A 23,262-nucleotide genomic window follows, 5' to 3' on the forward strand; every position below is an offset into this window, starting at 1 on the left:
CACCAGTGACCCAGGCACATCCGAAATTCGAGATGGCAACGGGAAGCCACGGCGCAATAAGAACAAGCGTCGGAACAACGAAGAAAGTCCGGACAACACGGCGGTCAGTGCCGGATTCAGGGGTTCTCGACCTAGTCAAAGAAAGAAGCCATTTAAGGGCAGCAAAGAAGGACCGTCTGGCCTGAATAAAGTCCTGGACAGATTGTACCAAATCCATGGCACCCCCGAAAAACCTGCAAATCATACTCACAAATAATGTTGGGTCTTCAAGCAGGCCGGCAAGTTAAACACCGAACACAAGGGAAGGGAAACGCCAAGTGAAGACGAGGATGAGCCTCGCCAGCAAACACTAGGGGACAGAAAAAATTCCCACCAGAAGTCAAAATAGTAAACATGGTCCACGCAACTCACATAGAGTCCGTTGCCACCAAATTCAACACCTGGTCGGCCTGCCCGATCACCTTTGATCACAGGGACCACTCGGCCAGTATCCGGCATGAAGGATCGGCTGCCTTGGTGCTCACCCAATAATTGACGGATACCATCTCACTCGAGTCCTAATGGACGGCGCCAGTAGTCTTAGTCTGATATATGAGGACACCGTCTGCAAGATGGGGATAGACCCATCCAGAATAAGCCAAAGTAACACCAACTTTAAAGGAGTGATACCAGGCATTGAGGCCCGTTGCTGGGGCTCCCTCATATTAGAGGTGACATTCGGTTCTCCCGGAGAAGACAGGAACTACTCTTTGACATCGCGCCCTCCAGCAGCGGTTATCATGCATTACTCGGAAGAACGGCCTTCGCTTGCTTTAATGCAGTACCGAACTACGCTTGCCTTAAACTTAAGATGCCCGGTCCACGTGGCGTCATAACTGTTAGCAGAAACATAGAGCAGTATGCGGCGGCTCTCATAGCCGGACACTAAGCGGCCTCTCCCATCAGAACGCATGATCAGTCGTTAAGACCACGGACACGGTTAGACTAGTCCAGTGCACCACCGTCAACAACAGCCCAGATAAACCTGAGCTGGGTGCCATACATATATCCACATAAATGGTACCAGGGGCTGCAAACATGTAGTAAAGCCCACAATTCGGCTTGCCTTATTAATAGGCCAATATCTTCTCGCACGCTTACTCTTTACATGAGTTTTCGTTTTTACAGACACTATTCGTGCGACACCCTTCCAGGATACGGCACAACGGAGACAAAGGCGCAGACGTGCAGTAGGGCCCTACTCAAAGGTTTCTCTTTAGATTAAGCCCATGTGTAAACCTTCTTTACTGTCTTTTGTTGCTTGACATCCTGTGGGTATTAAATACACCCACAGCGGATACTGGCGTTATAGGCATTTCGCCACGATAGATCAATGCACGTACCTGGAAATACAGGGTTCATATTCAAGGGTGTTGCTCAGCCCAGTATATGTTATAAAGTCCGAATACCTTCGGGAGTGTTCGGCGTCGTGAGTTTGGCCTTATATGCATCAGCTCCGAATCATGTCTTTGGTCAAATGTTGGGTTTGCCCGGCTCCTGGGTTTGCTGCCTTATGTTCCGTTTTATCAGCTAAGGTGTCCAAAGGAGAACTACTGCGATTGTGCCCTGGTTATTCTGGATGAGCACCTCAGTAGAGAAAGCCGAAAACTGACTGTGATGATACAGCGAGAGACTGGTCAACCACTCGAGGACTCATCGGAATCTATAGGATTCCTCCGCGTTAACGAAGGACCATTTCCCGGTCACGTACATACGCGCCCCTATCCGGATGCACGTGGAAGTACTAGGGGCTACATAGTAGCCCCACCATTAAACTTCTATGGCTAAGTGAAAGTGTTACAGCTATATAGTCTAGTTGCTTGGTTCGACGTGCAATCACCTCTTTAATGGACCAAGACATTGGATCAAGTGTGATTACTCATATTTTTTCGAACACCCCCGCAGTATATGCGTGGGGGTTAAAGCCAACGACTGCTAACTTTCAAGTTATATGCATACATAAACGGCCGCACAGGAGGCATTATAACACTCTCAGGCAAAAGTATAAACACAGCCTATATATTTAACACATAATTGTTTACAATTAATCGACTTGTCACTCGAACATGACATTCTTCGAGCACTGAGCCTCTATTATACGGGCACCTTCTATGACTTGCTCAAAATAGTGCTCGGCTGGGTCCTGGCTTCCTGCCGGACTCTGGGTTGCAATGCTGGTGACCCCCATATCTGCCCAATATGTCTTAACATGGGCAAGGGCCATCCGTGCACCCTCTATGCACGCAGACCTTTTCATGGCATCGATGCACGATCCGGCGCCAAATAATTGTTGCACTAAACCAAAGTAACTGTCCGGCCTCGGTCCCTTCAGCCATAGATGGTCTATTACAGACCTCATTGCAAGACCGGAGAACCTATGGAGCTCGGCTATAGCGGCCATCCTCTCACGCAATGGCAATGAGTGCATTGGAGGGCTAAATTACGACCAGAACAACCTTTCTATTTCATTATCTTTATGATCCTTGAATAACTTGGTCACATCAGCCGTACTTTTCGCCAAGTCCGCATACTCATCTGCAGCGCTCCAAAGCCGATCCAAAGGAGCATACTTTGGATCTAAGAACTTCATCCGCAACAAATATGGGCTTCCAGCCACGATTTCTCCGGCTTGTCAAAGTTCCTCCCGCGCGTCTCTAATTTCAGAGCGCATCTCCTTAGCCGCATCCAGGGCCTTCTTCAGGTCATCCGCCTTTGCCTGATCCTCCTTCTAGAGAAGCTCATACCGGCCGGCGGCGTCCCTCAGCTCCACAACCATCCCGGCTATCTTTTCTTCGCTTTGGTGATGAGCAGCATGTTCGGCTCTCAAGTCTTCGACTGCCTTTAGGGCAGCCGCATTGCTAGCCCGGGCTTGTTCCTTGGCTAGGGCAAGCTCCGCCCTCGGGGCCTCAATGGTAGCAGCTCTGCCTGCAGCCCCATCATACTATATCAATATTACAATCCTCTTAATATTTCCTAAACAAATGAGGAAAAACCGAGCGCATACTCTATGACTCGTCAAGCCGCTTGTTTACAAGCGTGATGTCGGCATCCAACACATCAATTTGTTGCCTTAGTCTGGCGAATTCAGAGGTCCGGTCTACCGCCGTACCCTTAGCAACCTGCGCATGAATGCAGTATGATCATTACCTGAGAGTGTGATCCTCCGTTTGCCTCCTAGGGCTGGCAACCAGAGTCTCAGGGGCTACTATCTATACGGAGCATACCCAGCGCGTGCGATACAACCAAAAATTTTGTATTTCATCGCATACCTCGAAGACTTTTAGCAAGCTTCCAAAAGCTTCCTTTAAACCGCTTGTGGAGGACGAAATCTTCTCCAACACAGTACCCATTAGCGTACGGTGCTCCTCCGAGAGAGTAGCTTGCTCAAGGAGGCCCGTCAGTATGTTCGGCCGGGCACCGGACTATCCCAGACCCTTCTCATTGCCTTCCATGGGAGCGAACGTGCCGGGCTCGGGGCGGTCGAAGTGTTAACTTCCGGCCTCAGCGGATCTGGACTCCTCCGTGACGACACCTCCGGGTCGCCTGCCCCATGGGGCGGAGAGGCAGGTGGGGTTTCAGTCTCCATCATCTCCGGAAGAAGATCCCCCGAAGATGAACCTTGTTGAGACGAGCTACTAGCCGGACTTCAAAAAAATATAGATCCTGGTTATTATTCTCAAAGGAAAAAGCAATAGCTTCTTGTTTATTAAGTTACAGCTCGGTGGAGGGCTGGCCCGTTTGCGGGCATGGTGCGGTGAGGACGCCCTTTTGGGCAGGGCCCCTGGTGAAGTTCTCTTCCCTTGCTTAGGCACCTCCATCTCCAAGTCTTCGGGGGCAGCCCTTTTCTTCCCGCTGGGGGAGGAAACCTTGGAAAAACCTCCCCGATTATCCTCCTTCATGGAGACAGTAATTCCCCCGGTTTGGATGTGCAATGTGTGGAGTTCGGCTTCTCTATTCTTCTCTTCCCCTTTCCCTGAGGGCACTTGGCTTAATGCGCGTCTAAGCATCCTGGCTATTGCAGGACTAGGCGAGCCTTCGGGAAGTGGGGCCAGACACCTGATCCTCTCCGCCTTGCTGAGCCAATCCTGGCCGCGGACAAGTTTTCAGAATAATGTTGTATTAAACATAAGCGAAGTGTTCGGTTACAAGGTTACTTACTTGGGTATCTAGGCGGTTGCAGCTCAGGCCCACATCCTCGGTGGTGTCTGGACACCTTACTTGTGGTCCGAGGAATAACTTATACATCCTTTCGAGTGTCATGCCGAAGAAGTGCTGAACGGTTCACGGACCTTCCAGATTGAACTCCCACATCCCGAGAGGTTGACGTTTGCACGGCAGGATCCGCCGAACTAGCATTACCTGAATGATTTTGACAAAGTCGATATCCCTCTCAAGAAGCTCCCGAATACGGCTCTGCAATGTCGGTACGTCATTAGCAGGCCCCCAGTCTAGTCCCACATTGGCCCACGACGCCAGTTGAGGCGGAGGGCCCATACGGAAGGCAGGGGCAGCCACCCATGTTGTGCCTCGAGGAGCTGTGACGTAAAACCACCTCCGTTGCCACAGATCGGACACCTCTGGGAAGGAACCTTCTGGCCATGGAACATCGGCGTTTCTGCTTATTGCAGCGCCTCCACATTCCGCGTGTCGCCCCTCAATCACCTTCGGCTTCACATTGAAGGTCTTGAGCCATAGGCCAAAGTGTGGGGTGATGTGGAGGAAGGCTTCACACAAGACGATAAACGACGAGATGTGGAGGATGGAATCCGGAGCTAGATCGTGAAAATCTAGCCCGTAATAGAACATGAGCCCTCTCACGAAGGGATTAAGAGTAAGGCCCAAGCCTCGAAGGAAGTGAGAAACAAATACGACACTCTCGTTGGGTTCGGGAGTGGGGATGACCTGCCCAGGGGCGGGAAGCCTGTGCTTAACGTTGGCGGTCAAATATCTGGCCTCCTCGAGCTTCACAATGTCCTCCTTGTGACAGAGGAGGCCATCCATCGACCTTGAAGGTTGGAACTGGACATGATTGGAGATCTAAAGTGCCTACGCTTGAGCTTCGGGTGTTGGAACTCGAGAGGCAGAAAGGCGCAAGCGTGGTAAGAAGGGGATAGGTCATGACCCCTCTATAAAGGGGGCGGATATCAAGTGTCCCCAGCGTAACCGTTCGGGACTTGCCTAAAAACACGGAGTCATGCCAACAGGCGTGGTGGGGTTACCCATACCCGTATTGATGAGGATCCCACGATAACAGGGACACGATCTCTGCTTCGACAAGACGTGCCAAGGAAACCGCCTCGCAATGTGTGCGGTAGCTGGTTGTAAAAAACGTTTCAAATAATGGTCGGGCTATGGCGTGATGTCACGCTACGAAGAGTTGTCAGCAGATCAGATTTGTGGATTATTGTTCTCTCTACGGTGGTATGTGAAATTTGTCTTGCAGAGCCGGACACGACTTAAGTGTTCTAAATTTACCTTGGAGTATTCGGAGATGGAACCCGCCTTGCAATGCCGAAGACAATCTGCGCGCCGGACTCATCGTCATTGAAGCCTGGTTCAGGGGCTACTGAGGGAGTCATGGATAAGGGGGTGATAACCCGCAAGTATACGGGATAGTTGTAGCCTCTTTCGATAAGTAAGAGTGTCGAACCCAACGAGGAGCTAAAGGTAGAACAAATACTCTCTCAAGTCCTATCGGCCACTGATACGACTCTATGCACGCTTGACGTTCGCTTTACCTAGAACAAGTATGAAACTAGAAGTACTTTGTAGGTTTTGTTGGATAGTTTTGCAAGAAAGTAAAGAACGCGTAAATAAAAAGTAGGGGCTGTTTAGATAAAGATGCAATAAAGTAAATATAGCGAGTGTGGGAAAAGTGGTGGTAGGAGTTGTGGAATTGTCCCTAAGCAATTGACTACTTTACTAGACCGATAGCAAGTTTTATGTGGGAGAGGCCACTGCTAGCATGTCATCCCTGACTTGGAATTATATGCACTTATGATTGAAACTATTAGCAAGCATCCGCAACTACTAACATTCATTAAGGTAAAACCAAACCATAGCATTAAGATATATTGGCCCCCCTTCAATCCCGTATGCATCAATTTCTATGCTAGGTTGAAGCTTCTGTCACTCTAGCCCTCAAATACATAGTCCTATCAACATACAACTAACCCTATGGTGTGATCCACGCGCGTGCTCATATGATGGGCACCAAAGGACAGCAACATAACCACAAGCAAATTAAATCAATCATAGCAATTCATCAACCACCAATAGGACAACGAAAATCTACTCAAACATCATAGGATGGCAACACATCATTGGAAAATAATATGAAGCATAAAGAACCATGTTCAAGTAGAGGGTACAGCGGGTGGCGGGAGAGTGGACCGCTGGATATAGATGGGGGAAGGTGATGGAGATGTTGGTGAAGATGACGGCGGTGTTGGTGAAGATCGCGGTGATGATGATGGCCCCCGGCACCATTCCGGCGGCACCGAAAGCAAGGGGGAGAGATCCCCCCTTCTTATTCTTCTTCCTTGACCTCCTCCCTAGATGGGAGAAGGGCTTCCCCTATGGTCCTTGGCTCCCATGGCGTGGGAGGGGCGAGAGCCCCTCCGAGATTGGATCTATCTCGCTGTTTCTGCGTTCTCTGTTTCTGCCCCTTCACCGTTTCCTTTATATCTGGTGATCCGTAACTCCGATTGGGGTGAATCTTTCACCCAGATTTTTCTCGTAAAATTAGCTTTCTTGCAGCAAAAGAAGGGAATCAACCTCCTTACGAGTGGCCCACGAGAGTCCAAGGCGCGCCCAGGGGGGAGGGCGCGCCCCCTGTCTCGTGGCCACCCCAGACACTGTTTCGCGTTGATTCTTCCTCTGGAAAATCCCAAATATTCCAAAATAATTCTCCGTCCGTTTTTATCCCGTTTGGATTCCGTTTGATATTGGTTTTATGTGAAACATAAAACATGCAACAGACAGGAACTGGCACTGGGCACTGGATCAATATGTTAGTCCCAAAAATAATATAAAAAGTTGCCAAAAGTATATGAAAGTTGAAGAATATTGGCATGAAACAATCAAAAATTATAGATAAGACGGAGACGTATCAGCATCCCCAAGCTTAATTCCTGCTCGTCCTCGAGTAGGTAAATGATAAAAAAGATAATTTTTGATGTGGAATGCTACCTAGCATAATCTTGATCATATGTCTAATCATGGCATGAATATTAAGGCATGAGTGATTTAAAGCAATAGTCTATCACTTGACATAAAAACAATAATACCTCAAGCATACCAACCAAGCAATTATGTCTTATTGAAATAACATAGCCAAAGAAAGCTCATCCCTACAAAATCATATAGTCTGGCTATGCTCCATCTTCGTCAAACAAAATACTCCCATCATGCACAACCCCGATGACGAGCCGAGCAATTGGTTCATACTTTTTAACGCGCTTCCCCTTTTTCAACTCTTACGCAATACATGAGCGCAAGCCATGGACATAGCACTATGGTGGTATAGAATATGATGGTGGAGGTTTATGTGGAGAAGACAAAAAGGTAGAAAGTCTCACATCGACGCGGCTAATCAACGGGCTATGGAGATGCCCATCAATTGATGTCAATGCGAGGAGTAGGGATTGCCATGCAACGGATCCACTAAGAGCTATAAGTGTATGAAAGCTCAAATTGGAAACTAAGTGGGTGTGCATCCAACTTGCTTGCTCATGAAGACCTCGGGCGTTTGAGGAAGCCCATCATCAGAATATACAAGCCAAGTTCTATAATGAAAATTCCCACTAGTATACGAAAGTGAAAGCATAGGAGACTCTCTCTATGAAGAACATGGTGCTACTCTGAAGCACAGGTGTGGTAAAAGGATAGTAACATTGCCCCTTCACTCTTTTTCTCTCATTTTTTTCCTTTTATTGTTATTTTTATTTTTTATTTCTTTCTTTCTTTTTGGTGGGCTTCTTTGGCCTCTTTTTTTGTTTGGGCTTCTTTGGCCTCTTTTATTTTTCATAAAGTCCGGAGTCTCATCCCGACTTGTGGGGGAATCATAGTCTCCATCATCCTTTCCTCACTGGGGCAATGCTCTAATAATGATGATCATCACACTTTTATTTACTTACAACTCAATATTACAATGATATCTCGAACAAAGATATGACTATATATGAATGCTTCCGGTGGTGTACGGGGATGTGCAATGATCTAGCATAGCAATGACATCAAAAACGGACAAGCCATGAAAACATCATGCTAGCTATCTTACGATCATGCAAAGCAATATGACAATAAATGCTCAAGTCATGTATATGATGATGATGGAAGTTGCATGGAATATATCTCGGAATGGCTATGGAAATGCCATAATGGGCAGGTATGGTGGCTGTTTTGAGGAAGATATAAGGAGGCTTATGTGTGATAGAGCGTATCATATCACGGGGTTTGGATGCATCGGTGAAGTTTGCACCAACTCTCAAGGTGAGAAAGGGCAATGCACGGTACGGTAGAGGCTAGCAAATTGCGTAAAGGTGAGAGTGCGTATAATCCATGGACTCACATTAGTCATAAAGAACTCATATACTTATTGCAAAATTCTACTTAGCCCTCGAAGCAAAGTACTACTACACATGACCCTAGAGGGATAGATTGGTAGGAAAAGACCATCGCTCATCCCCGACTGCCACTCATAAGGAAAGCAATCAAAGAGCACCTCATGCTCCAACTTCGTTACATAATGGTTCACCATACGTGCATGATACGGGACTTGCAAACCTCAACAAAAGTAATTCTCAATTTCACAATTACTCAACTAGCACAACTCTAATATCACCACCTTTATATCGCAAAACTATTGCAAGGAATCAAACATATCATATTCAACGATCTACAAGTTTTATGTAGGATTTTATGACTAACAATGTGATTGACCAATTCTTGTCATCTCTCTAAAAGGATATAAGTGAAGCAAGAGAGTTTAAATCTTTCTACAAAAGATATGCCCATGCTCTAACAAATATAAGTGAAGCAAAAGAGCATTCTACAAATGGCGGTTTTCTATGTGAAGAGAAACAGGCAATCCAAACTTCAAATGATATAAGTGAAGCATATGAAGCATTCTATAAAGCCACACTCAAAAGATATAAGTGAAGTGCATAGAGAATTCTATAAATCAACCAAAGACTATCTCATACCAGCATCGTGCATAAAATAAAAAATGAAAACTAAATGCTAAAGATGCTCCAAGACTTGCACATAATGCATGAACGAAACGAATTTGAAAACATACCGATACTTGTTGAAGAAAGAGGGGATGCCTTCCGGGGCATCCCCAAGCTTAGACGCTCGAGTCTCCTTGAATATTTACTTGGGGTGCCTCGGGCATCCCCAAGCTTGAGCTCTTGCCTCTCTTCCTTTTGCTCATATCGAGACATCCTCGATTAGACACTACATCCACACAAAACTTCAACAGAAAACTTGGTAAGATCCGTTAGTATAATAAAGCAAATCACCACTCTAAGTACTATTGCAAACAAATTCATATTTTGTTTTTGCATTGTGTCTACTGTAATATAGCTTTTCCATGGCTTAATACACTGATACAAATTGCTAGATTCAAGCAAGCTATGCATCAAAAACAGAATCTGTCAAAAAACAGAACAGTCTGAAGCAATCTGAACATCCACCATACTTCTGGTATCCCAACAATTCTACCAAAATTAGGAAAAATAAAAAAGTTGTATAGCAAGACAGTGCAAAAGTAATCAGAACCTATTGACGTTCCAGTTAAAAATGTAAAATCGCGCACTACAGCCAAAGTTTCTGTCTTGCACCGTACAAACCAACAACCATTGTAAACATCCTAAAGGAAAACCTTGGCACATTATTTTTATAATACAATGGAATTGTACAAGGGGATAATTATTTTTGTTGAAAAGTTTTTTAATCAAGATGCACAAAGTTTCCGTGAGCATGAACAAAGTTCAAGGAGCTCTCCCACTTCAACGACGCTTGTCTCTCTCACTTTCACTTTCCTTTTTGAAAAGTTTTAGGTTCCCCTCTTTATTTTTTTGTTTTTAAACTATATAAAAGCACTCAACAGAAATAAATGACTCTCTAAAACTGCCGGGTTGTCTCCCTGGCAGCGCTTTCTTTAAAGCCATTAAGCTAGGCATATAGTGCTCAAGTAATGAATCCACCCGGATCCCAAGGTATATCAAAGCCAATTTTAATTAACAATGATTTGTAATTTAGTAGTGAGCACAAAGTAACATATATCATGCAACAACGAAGTCTAACTCTCTTCATATGCATCCGCATGTCATAAGAGAACAATTCATGCACACATAGTAAAGGCCAATGCATAGTATAAGCAGTTTCTTGCAATTCTAACGTATTGGAAACATAAAGAGGCGGAGATAGAGTTCCTCTCTCATAATAATTGCAAGTAGGAGCAGCAAGCACATGCATATTATATTCATCAAAATCATCATGTGCAATGGTAAAAGGCAACCCATCAATATAATCCTTAATAAGCACAAACTTCTCTGATATAGTGTATTAGGGAGAATTCAAAAAGATAATAGGACTATCATGCGTGGGTGCAATAGCAACAATTTCATGTTTAACATAAGGAACTATAGCAAGTTCATCTCCATAAGCATAATTCATATCGGCATCTTGGCCACAAGCATTGCAAGCATCATCAAAAGGGGATATTTCAAGAGAATCAACGGGGTCATAACAATCATCATAGCAATCATCATAGTAATCATCCTTCGGTAAGCACGAAGGGAAATTAAACAATGTATGAGTTGAAGAGTTACTCTCATTAGAAAGTGTGCACAGGTAGCTAATCCGCTCTTCCTCCTTTTGTTCTTTGCTCTCCTCATCATCTTTTTCATCCAATGAGCTCACTGTTTCATCAATTTCTTCTTCCATAGCTTCCTGCAAAATATTAGTCTCTTCTTGGACAGCGGAGAAGTACTCAATATATGGTTTAACATAGGCATTAGAAGCATAATTATCATAACAATATTGAAATATGGCAAAATTTTCAGAATTTTAAAGAGTAGCATCATACTTTTCAATCAAAGAGGCAATCTCATAAGCACCTTTAAAAGGAACAAATTCTTTAATTTGTTGAACATCATAGTAATTGTAAACACCCTTAGCATACGAAGATACGATTCCATTATCACTAAACAATCATTGATAGGGTAGGTGTTTCTTAGGGTCTTCAGAACAACAAATAAACTCATATATTTCACATAAATTCCAAGTATAGCATTGCAAACGTTGAATTTGATCCCATAATAGTTTCCCTTTTTCGGATATATGGTGTCGCACAAAACAAGCATGCTCATCTAAAGATTTGCCCTCAACTAAACTAGTGGGAATTTCCGCACAAGCACAAAGGGATCGAAGATGATCCATGTAAAAAGCTTCAGGAGTGTGATAGATTTTGAGTGGTTCTTCAACCACTGGTTCAATAGGTACAACTAATTTTTTTTGGTATTTTGAGTGGTTCCTACCCATAGCTAAAGATAGAAAACAACTGAGAACAGCAAATAAAAATTACTTAGTGATAAAGCAAACAAGCACACACGAGAATATTCACCCCACGCTATGACTCCTCGGCAACGGCGCCAGAAAAAGGTCTTGATAACCCGCAAGTATACGGGATAGTTGTAGCCTCTTTCGACAAGTAAGAGTGTCGAACCCAACAAGGAGCTAAAGGTAGAACAAATACTCTCTCAAGTCCTATCGGCCACTTATACGACTCTACGCACGCTTGACGTTCGCTTTACCTAGAACAAGTATGAAACTAGAAGTACTTTGTAGGTGTTGTTGGATAGTTTTGCAAGAAAGTAAAGAACGCGTAAATAAAAAGTAGGGGCTGTTTAGATAAAGATGCAATAAAGTAAATATAGTGAGTGTGGGAAAAGTGGTGGTAGGAGTTGTGGAATTGTCCCTAAGCAATTGACTACTTTACTAGACTGATAGCAAGTTTTATGTGGGAGAGGCCACTGCTAGCATGTCATCCCTGACTTGGAATTTTATGCACTTATTATTGGAACTATTAGCAAGCATCCGCAACTACTAACGTTCATTAAGTTAAAACCCAAACATAGTATTAAGATATATTGGTCCCCCTTCAATCCTGTATGCATCAATTTCTATGCTAGGTTGAAGCTTCTGTCACTCTAGTCGTCCAATACATAGTCCTATCAACATACAACTAACCCTATGGTGTGATCCACGTGCGCGCTCATATGATGGGCACCAAAGGACAGCAACATAACCACAAGCGAATTAAATCAATCATAGCAATTCATCAACCACCAATAGGACAACGAAAAACTACTCAGACATCATAGGATGCCAACACATCATTGGAAAATAATATGAAGCATAAAGCACCATGTCCAAGTAGAGGGTACAGCGGGTTGCGGGAGAGTGGACAACTGGATATAGATGGGGGAAGGTGATGGAGATGCTGGTGAAGATGACGGCGGTGTTGGTGAAGATCGCGGTGATGATGATGGCCCCCGGCACCGTTCCGGCGGCACCGGAAGCAAGGGGGAGAGATCCCCCCTTCTTATTCTTCTTCCTTGACCTCCTCCCTAGATGGGAGAAGGGCTTCCCCTATGGTCCTTGGCTCCCATGGCGTGGGAGGGGCGAGAGCCCCTCCGAGATTGGATCTATCTCGCTGTTTCTGCGTTCTCTGTTTCTGCCCCTTCACCGTTTCCTTTATATCTGGTGATCCGTAACTCCGATTGGGGTGAATCTTTCGCCCAGATTTTTCTCGTAAAATTAGTTTTCTTGCAGCAAAAGAATGGCATCAACCGCCTTACGGGTTGCCCACGAGAGTCCAGGGCGTGCCAAGGGAGGAGGGCGCACCCCCCTGTCTCGTGGCCACCCCGGACACTGTTTCGCGTTGATTCTTCCTTCAGAAAATCCCAAATATTCCAAAATAATTCTCCGTCCGTTTTTATCCTGTTTGGATTCCGTTTGACAATGGTTTTCTATGAAACATAAAACATGCAATAGACAGGAACTGGCGCTGGGCACTGGATCAATATGTTAGTCCCAAAAATAATATAAAAAGTTTCCAAAACTATATGAAAGTTGAAGAATATTGGCATGGAACAATCAAAAATTATAGATACGACGGAGACGTATCAGGGGGGATCCGGACAACCGGACTATATACTTTGGCCGGACTGTTGGACTACAAAGATACAAGATTGAAGACTTCGTCCCGTGTCCGGATGGGACTCTTCTTTGCGTGGAAGGCAAGCTTGGCGATTCGCATGATGGATCTCCTTCTCTATAACCGACTCTGTGTAACCCTAGCCCCTCCGGTATCTATATAAACCGGAGGGTTTAGTCCGTAGGACAACGACAATCATACCATAGGCTAGCTTCTAGAGTTTAGCCTCTACGATCTCGTGGTAGATCGACTCTTGTAATACTCATATCATCAAGATCAATCAAGTAGGAAGTAGGGTATTTCCTCCATCGAGAGGGCCCAAACCTGGGTAAAACATTGTGTCCCCTGCCTCCTATTACCATCAGCCTTAGACGCACATTTCGGGACCCCCTACCCGAGATCCGCCGGTTTTGACACCGACAGGGGCCACACCCCGGAGACGTGTGCCGCCTCTTCAGACATGCCACCACACCACCCACATGTATGAGGGCTCGATGCGATACTCCGGTGGCATTGCTACACCCCAAGGCCCTCGTCCCGCCTAACCCTGGAGCGGTTGACCACGATATCTAGCCCTTTGACTTCCCATGGATGGGCTTTGACCAGTGGACCTCTCCACCCGGTTGTGTTAGGTCAGCCCAGAGGGAAACGTTTGTGAGCAATTTCCGGGGCAAACCCACTACAAAAACCCCTCCGTGTAGACCTGACGCGTCCGTTTCCCCCATCCAAGTGCCGGCGGCGGCGCCGTCCGTGAGGGGGGCCACACCCGGAGACGCGTGCCACCTCTTCAGACATGCCACCACACCACCCTACATGTATGAGGGCCCGGTGCGATGCTCCGGTGGCATTGCCACCCCCAGGGCCCCCGTCCTGCCTAACCCTAGAGCGGTTGACCACAAGATCTAACCCTTTTACTTTCCACGGACGGGCTTTGACCAGTGGACCTCTCCACCCGGTGGTGTTAGGTCAGCCCAGAGGAACACCTGGGAGAAACATCCGGGCCAAACCCACAACTACATCACCTCCGTGTAGACCCGACGCGTCTGTTTCCCTCCTCCAGGTGCCGGTGGCGGTGCCGTCCGTGAGGGGGGGGGGGCACCCCGGAGACGCGTGCCGCCTCTTTAGACATGCCACCACACCACCCGGTTGTGGTAGGTCATCCCATATAAACACTTGGGAGCAACGTCCCCTCCGTATAGACCCGATGCGGCTGTTTCCCCCTCCCCTCTCCAGGTGTCAGCCGCCCGCGGCGGCGCCATCTGTGAGGGGGGCACACCCCTCCGTATACAATCGAAAAGTAAGGTATTTATGCTTATATTAACACATGCTAGATGTAAGTTAATTAAATAATAATACGTAAAAGAAAAAAATATGAGATGGAAAAAGAATCTATGCCGACGGCAAAGCCATCGGCATAGATGAGGCCAGGGGCATATGGCCGATGCGTCGCGGATCAGTGATGAGGCATCTATGCCGATGGCAGCCGTCGGCATATGGGGTGGTCGGTGCGCCCCGGATCAACGATGTGGCAACCGCATCTATGCCGACAGCCGCCCGTCTCGGCTGTCGGCATAGATCTGATGCTGTTAGCCACATGTCATGGGCGGCCCACCGGGCCTGCACATATGTCGATGGCTAAGCTGTGTCGACGGCGGCCATAGGCGTTGGCTGGGTCTAAGCCGACGGCAAATTAGTGCCGATGGTGGCTGTCGGCATAGCTTTGGATAGCCCGACGGCCGCTGTATGCCGACGGCCTGGGTCCGGTTGTAGGCATATCCAGGAGTAGGCCGACGGTGGCCGTCGGCATACATTTGGCCGTCGGCACCGGCCCCTGTTCCGGTACTGATTGAAACTAACTTGTATAGCACACAGTTTCCCTTCCCAATGCACTCGTAATGCATAGATAGTCCCTCCTAATCATTTTTTGTTCGTTTTTTGTCAAGATTCAGATCGAATTTCTGACACCAGAGACACGTATCTTGTTAATCAGGTGCTGAAGGTAAGATCAGGACACAAAAATCATATGGGACTTAATAATTAGCTGTTTCATTTTGATATACTGTGCGAAAGCACTTATTTTCCAGGAATCTAGCTTCATGTAAGCATGCAAAGTTGATTTTTATCATCCAATTTGAACAATTGCAGAAAAAATTAATCCTCTCCACTTGAAGGTAGGTGATATGATAGGCAGGTGTTCAGAGAAATAAGAAACAATACGTCCCTAAAACCCGAGGAAGGTGGCTCCCAGGCCCGCTCCCGCGACCCGCCTCCGCCCCCGAAACCCTCGCCGCCGCCATCTTCCCCTGCCCGTCTCCGGCGGGATCCAGCCGCCCTCGCCGGCGCGCGGCTCGGATCCGCCCCCGTTCTCCCGCCCTTCCTCCCCCGCCCATCCTTCCGCCCTCGCGCCGCCTCCCCGTTAGGCAGCCGGGGCGGCCCCCGCGCCTCTGCTCTCGGCTTCCCCCCTCATCCTCTCCCCTGCCATCGCCGGTGTGCGCCCCTGGCTCCGGCCTGGGGAGTGCCGGCGCCTGCAGGATCTCCTCTCCCCACGCGCGCGTCCTCCTGGCCCTGGGCAGGGGGCGGCGGCGGTGTCGCTCGGCTTGGCGACGGTCCAGTGACCCGGCGGGGTGGCCGGCGGCGGACGTGGTGGCGGTGCTGCTCCTTAGCGGTGGGGCGGCGTGGTGGTGCTGGGTGGCCGACGTCGCACCCCCGGCCCAGATCTGGGCCCGATGGGACCCATCTGGGTCCTAGCGGGCCGGCCCCTCGGCGTGGCCTCGTTGTCTGCGGCGTGGTGAGGAAGAGGAGCGGCTCGGATATGGGGCGTCGGCGCCGTTGGCGTGCCGGCAGCAACACGAAGGCGGGAGCTTTACGGGCCCACAAGGGCTCGGGTGGGCCTATGGGCCCACGGGCCTGCTGTGCTCCTGCTATTGCGTCTGGACGGCTACCGTCACTGATGGTGGAGGTTGGGCCCTCCCGCGTGCCGACGATGTTGATGCCCTAGTCCAGGCTCTGATTCTTCGCCGCGCTGTCCTCACTTCGCGGTGCCATGGTGAGACGGCATGGGGCCTCATGACCGCATTGGCGTGGGGTGGTGGTTGGTTTGGTGGCTGGATCCGGAGCGCCCCAGGTGCGGGTTGGGATCGGGGGAAACCCCTGTCGGCGTGGCCGACACCAGCGCGGTGGTGCCTGTGGGTGCCACCTGACCTTCCGGGAGGGCGTCGGGGGCTACCCTTCCTCTCGCCTCGCCGTGTACCGGGGGAAACCCTTGGCAGCAGCGTTGTCATCATCGCGATCCTTCTTGGAGGTGTTGACAGGTGCCGGCGCTTCGGAGTCTTGAAGCCAGTGGCGAAGCCACGTTGAGAGGAGTGTTGTCATTTGACCACACAGGTTTTTGGCAAATCCTTTATACACAAGTAGAAATCATCCAAAAAAATTCATAAAATTGGTGAAAACACTTGTACTTGACATCACATATTTGAAATGACATCACAGACTTCTGATCCTGGCACCGCCACTGCTTGGAGCCTAGTGGAAGATCCCGGTGGGCGCAGCGATCGCGTGGCTTCTTCGATTTTGTTGATCCACCGTTGTCAGCATTTGTTCCTTTTGCTCTTTCTCTGTCGTTTCTTTTGGGCGTATCTGTGCTGCTTCCGCCCCAGCACCTATCCTTGTATGGCTCGGTTGGTTGCTTTGTATACAAAGCGGGGGGAAACCCTTGTTCGGTAAGGTAGGTGATGCACACAGATTTCTTCTTACCTTGCAAGCACCGTTGGATGAAGAGAGTAGGCATGACCATGGACAAACACAATGAGTGCTCAACCCATCTGTACATACGCTGCACTTTACGCCCCGTGCAGCTGCCATCCTTATCTTGCCTCTCCTTGATCTGGCTCCCCACAGTGCCGTCTTGCCTCGATCTTGCAGGAGAGGAGGACATTGTTCATTTGCGTAGGGCTGTCGGGGGATAATTCGATCGAGTAGGAGTTGTTACGTGGAAGAGGAGCTAGAAGCTGGGCGATCCTTTGGCTAGGTGACGAGGAAGAAATTGATACGGCCGGCCATTGTATTGTACGGGAGCACGGCCAAAGATGGAGTTCGATAAGGTCTGCACCCAAATCAGAAGATTTGGCCACCCTTAACAATATCCTCATCGGATATATCTTGGGGAAGGCGAAGGTGTACCCCCTACTATATAAGCTTGGCCACCCACGCCCCAAACAAATCACAACCAACCTTCCTCAAGTCGTTTGTTCCCCCGAGCAATCGAGTTGTGTTCCCGGCGATCGATCGATCCATCTTGCTGAGAATCATGGTTTCCGCCGATGTGGCCCGCAACATCGTCGGCATCATTGGCAATCTCATCTCCTTTGGACTCTTCCTCTCCCCTGTGTAAGCCCTTTCCTCCTCCTCTCGGCTATGTATTCATGGATGGAAGGTGGTTGCTAGGGCATGAATCTGACGCTCATTTTCTGCTTGTGCGTACTCAGGCCGACGTTCTGGCGTATCTGCAAGGCCAAGAACGTGGAGGAGTTCAAGCCGGACCCCTACCTGGCGACGCTCATGAACTGCCTGCTCTGGTTCTTCTACGGGCTCCCTATCGTCCACCCCAACAGCACCCTCGTCCTCACCATCAACGGCATCGGCCTCGTCATCAAGGGCACCTACATCATCATCTTCATCATCTACGCGGCCAAGAACACAAGGGTACGTACGTGCAACCCTCCTAGTGCCCCCTCATCCGACCTACTATCTTTTTTCGCCATTAGTTTCTATACATAAGATCCTCCTGCATGCCCCTAACCCATGCCATGCGCCTGTGCTTTGCATGCAGTGGAAGATGCTCGGCGTGCTCGCCATCCAGGCGGTGTTCATGGCTGCCGTGGTGGCCGGTGTGCTCGTCGGTGCCCACACCCATGAGAAGCGCTCCATGATCGTAGGCATCCTTTGCATCATCTTTGGCTCCATCATGTACGCCTCCCTGCTCACCATCATGGTACGTACCCGGTACCCCACCCCAACTTATGGATCGTCGACCCGTGATCTTTGATAAATGCTTTAACTTGTTAGTTCAGGTGGCTAATTAATCTGCGTTGTGCACGTATGATGTTGTAATGATACGTTGTCTAGAAAAATACCTGCCTATAATTTATTTTTAAAGTTCTAGTAGATGCTTTTGACAGACCTCAATTTGTTAAGTAGTACACCTTGTTTGTTGTTGATTCTGCTTGAAAATCTATGTCCATCTAAAAGATGCACTCAGCTTTCATGTTTTAACGTTCGTGCCAAAAACCTTTTAAAAAAAGTCCGAATTGAGTTATTCACCTCTCACGCACCCAAGTTCTTCTACAATATGCTACATCATATATTTTTAATCAAAAAGGCCTACGGTTTATTTCTATCTCAAAGGTAAACTTCCTTTACAGGGCGAATTACTAGCTCAGGCTAATTGTTAATGACGGATGCTTTTACCAACTAACAAGTGTACTAAATGCTAATATAACTCAAAAAAAATTAACATGAAAGTAGTAATATTGTACTGCTTATTTGCAGGGTAGAGTGATCAGGACCAAGAGTGTGGAGTACATGCCATTCTTCCTGTCGCTGGTAAACTTCCTCAACGGTCTCTGCTGGACGGGCTATGCGTTAATCAAATTTGACATCTACATCACGGTATGTACATACACATTGGATTAAAAAAAGTCAAAAACCCATCCAGACTTACAATCAAGAATTCCTCAACGCGGTTTGATCTAACTGTTATGTCCTCTTTAAATTCTGTGCAGATCCCCAATGCGCTCGGTACAATCTTCGGCCTCATTCAGTTGATCCTCTAAGGGTACTACTACATATCTACCCCCAAGAAGGGCAAGAATGTTGAACTGTCCACCGTCCTCACCAAAAGCATCGTTACCAGCGGCAACGTCTCCGTCACCATAGAAAAATAAGCTTTGCTTTGTTTTTAGCCCTAAAGATTTTGAGTAGTTAATACCGGACGATACTTCAACAGGTCTGATGTTTATTAGTAGTACTTTTTGTTAGCTAGTAGAGTCTGAGATTGCCTTTAATTTTGTGAACCATTGTCGTCTGTCCGAGACTACAGTGCAAATTGCAAGTGTATATATAAATACCAATGCGGCTGAGTTATCCCAGAGATATATTATGACACCACATATGCTTGCCTGTTTTCAATCTGCTCTTACGTGATGATCCAATTGATTTGTTAATTACAGTGTGTGGTGGCTTTGTTAAATTATTTTATTCAATATCCACGATGTGTTTGTATTATGTTTCGAGCAAGGTCCTCTTTCTTTTTGTGCACAAAAAGACCCAAAGGGCATCTTATTGGTGATGCAACTTGAACTTGGTGTCAGCGAAAACGAGACACAGACTTAACCTAATTACCAGTTCAGTTGGATGGCTCCTGCTCTTTTCCTGTGAGGCTGCCTTGTTAATTACCACATCGACCTCTTTTTTGCAGGGAAGTATGACGCTGTGAGTCCGTGCTAGAAATATTTTTCTGAATCTTGTAACATGTTAATTGTTTGTCAATATATATTTCATTAGTGTGTTTGATCGCGTGGTGTCTACTATATAGACACACACTTTTCTGTCAAAAAATGAGTTGAGTATAGGAAGAGCTATGCTCAAATTAGATAGCCCACGAACTTGTGGCTGTAACTAGTAAGAACCCAGACCTTTCCATTTAAGGGAAATAAAATAAAATCCAACTTGAAGCAACACCCAAACAAGCAGCCCGGGCTAGCTAAACACATCCACGCTAGACCACAGACCGTATTTTAATATCCAAGAGCAAGGTTTTTTTTATCAATTTATTTTCTTTGTATTTGAATGATCTAGAGTCATCTAGCGATCATTACTATATGAATCTAATTAGATTCTGTTTGATCAATGATCACTTATAATTTGTTAGGTTTTGTTCCCGAATCATCATCATGTCTACTAGAATTAGGAAACATGATTCTAGTTCTGCAAAACAAAGAGTGGCAGTTGAGGCTCGAACTCAAACGAGTGCCCTCGATAGATATTTAGTGAGACTCCCAACTTGATTATGAAAATCACACCGCAGATGTTAATGTTGATGATGGTGGTGATGATAATACAATAGGAGGTTGAGGCTCATGATGCAGAAATTGATGTCTTGGAGATGATGTAGTACGAAGATATAATTGAAGATTATATTCCACGAAATACTAGACGGATGGTCCTTTTTGGTAGAACATGAGGTTCGTTCATTGCTTTGTGATCACATTACTAGTTTAGAATAGTATTTGATATATGCCTAAATAAGGTACAAATAAAACAGACTGGAAATTATATAATAAAGTGACAGTATGGTTTACCATATTAATTCTTCTGTTATGTCAATTGTTCAATATTTTGGGCTAGATTTTGGTTTCTACCTGAGGCTCCAAATTTCTGGAGATGGCCCTGCTAAACAGCCGATGAATCCAGCCGAAGACCAATAGCCTTAAGTGAGTTGGTTTCTAGCCCCGCACAGCTCCAAACACTTCATTTGCCACCTGTTCAAAGAGGCTTACTCCCCATGCAACAGATATTTGTTGACCTCCTTTCTCTACAAAAACAACCAATAGTGTATCCAATATCCAATTAGTTTGATCACAACAGACACATCATGGGGGAGAGGAGCAGGAAATTTGGGGGAGGGGCGGTTGGTACGGGTGGGATAAGATCGTGGGGAAGAATTTTTTTTGTTTTTTACCGACCGGGGGCCATAGGTTAGCAAGGGTAGAAAAAATTGGAAAAGACTGAGGGAAACAGTATTTTCGACATAAACACATGAAATATTTCTGGGAAATTTGAGTTTCTTTTAGTGGAAAATACGTTTCTCGGCCCGTACAACTATGATTGATACTTGTGGGCCCGGAAGACCAAGGTCGTTACTTGTGGACCCGGAAGACTAAGATTGTTACTTGTGGGCCTGAATGACGAAGATTGGTATTTGTGGACCAGGATAATACTTGCGAGGCCGGACAACTAAGGTTGGTACTTGTGGGTCCGGACGACTATGATCGATACTTGCAAGGCTGGATGACTATGAGTTGTTTCTATGGGAGTGCATGGGAACAAGAGCCCCCTAGCAGCCACTTATATACTCGATGAGGCTAGGGTTTATAGAGAGAGAAATCCAATCTAGGGCTGCCCCCGCATCAACTTGGAGGTTAAGTTGGTCGCATGGTATAACACCGTCAGTAGGACCTCGGTTAGGTCTTCAATATTGGCAACTAGGTGGGTGGTTGGCGGGTCAAAAAATCTGACCTTCCCACATGACTCCCATATCCGATCATAAACAGAGGTTGGACATCCAATATTGCAAGTCTATGAATCCCATATATCATCTCATTCAGAAGGATTTTGTTGCAGTCCTCATATGCCTGACCTGCCATGACAACAGTGCTAGGGGAAGCTTTACTGAGATCCGATCTGACATAGATCTAGGGTCTTCCTGCGAGGTCAGATCGGTTGTCGGGCACCCGGGCTGCGTCATCAAATCTGGGATTGTGACCAGGTCTAATGTAAGGTTTTCTAACTCGCCCTGATCCTTATCTTAAATCAGCTTTGGGATGGGCATGTCTTGCTATCCCTCGATCTGGTCTGATACCCAACTCAAGAAGGCCAGCTCCCACGAGAATTCGTGGTATACTTGAAGTCGTCAAATCTCATAACCTAGCCGGGAGCAAGGTTCTCAACCTGGCCTAGATGGCCGGTTGAGTCAGTGAAGAGCATGATGCCCCCGAAAACAAAGATCTGGTCTGGCATAAAGGTCATGCCAGAACCCATCTGCTCACCCATGTTGATCGACATTGATTCGGGGTGGCTACGTAAGAGACCTGCATGGGTCACCAATGACGGGGTTGATTCCTGCAAATCTCGGGTAGGGGTCCCAAGCTAGTAGCCTAGATGTGATGATAACATTGGATGCATGCCACTACTAGGAAAAACCTTATACACAAAGGTATAGCAGTATTACTCGCACAACAAAGTGCTACTGCTACATAGTAGTACTGTTTCTCCAAAAAGAGCATTACAGCTATGGTTGTAGCAGTAGCGCGTCTCCACGCAGAAGCACTACTACTATACGCTACTGCTAAATGCCTTGTAGCAGCGCGTTTCTACTGTAGAGCGCTGCTGCTAAGAAAAAGAAAATAAATGAAAAAATAAGTATAAAAGTAAATAAAAATGAAAGAAATAGAAAAAGGAGAAATAAAAAAATAAAATGTAAAGAAAAACAAAATAAAAAGGGAAATAAATAGAAAGGAATAGCAGTAGCGCTTGCTCTCACACAACACTATAGCTACTTTAGCAGTAGCGTTCTAAAAGCGCTACTTCTAGTTTGACTTAACCACACACGGGCTCAAAAATTTGCTAAGCCATTTCCCTCCTCCACCCACTCTCCCCACACTCGATCTGTCGCCGCCATCGATCGCCCTGCGCCTGAGCACGCCCTCGACACCGGACATCGCCCGAGCCCGCCCTTGACCTCACTGCCGCCGGCCGAGCCTGCCCTCGACCTCACCGCCGCCACACTCGACCTCGCCGCTGCCGCCCGAGCCCTCCCTGGACCGTTGCCGCCCGAGCCCGAGCCTGCCCTCGCCGCGAACTGTAATCCTCTCCCCTGCCCTCCTCTCTCTCTCTCTTTCTCTCTCTCTCTCTCTCTCTCTCTGCTAGCTATGGCAAATTTCATATGTTGATGCTGTGATGAACCCTAGGTGTTCATATCAACCCTAGATTTGTTTAGGGCTGTAGGCATTTTTTTAGCATTTAGGAAAAAAGATTAGTAATTCTTTTAGGAAATTAGCTAGGGCAATTTTTTATGAAAATGCCTAAATAGTAATTCCATTTAGCTTTAAATTAACAGAGGGTATATAAATAACAGTAGCATTTAGCTTTAAATTAATAGAGGCTATAAACAAAAAACAGTAGCATTTAGCTGTAAAAAAATATTTGGACTATGGACC

At 46.9% G+C, this 23,262-nt stretch overlaps 1 protein-coding gene across 1 annotated transcript; it reads left to right on the forward strand.

Moving 5' to 3' along the window:
* Positions 1-17,477: 17,477 nt before the first annotated feature.
* Positions 17,478-19,098, forward strand: LOC123163040 (bidirectional sugar transporter SWEET6b-like). Its single transcript, XM_044580798.1, has 5 exons — positions 17,478-17,653; positions 17,752-17,972; positions 18,031-18,257; positions 18,815-18,934; positions 19,048-19,098. Exons 1-5 carry the CDS (start codon positions 17,574-17,576, stop codon positions 19,096-19,098), a joined length of 699 nt encoding a protein of 232 aa, XP_044436733.1. The 5' UTR covers positions 17,478-17,573.
* Positions 19,099-23,262: the final 4,164 nt, after the last annotated feature.

Source organism: Triticum aestivum, chromosome 7B, assembly GCF_018294505.1.
Source record: "Triticum aestivum cultivar Chinese Spring chromosome 7B, IWGSC CS RefSeq v2.1, whole genome shotgun sequence".
Lineage (NCBI taxonomy): Eukaryota > Viridiplantae > Streptophyta > Magnoliopsida > Poales > Poaceae > Triticum > Triticum aestivum.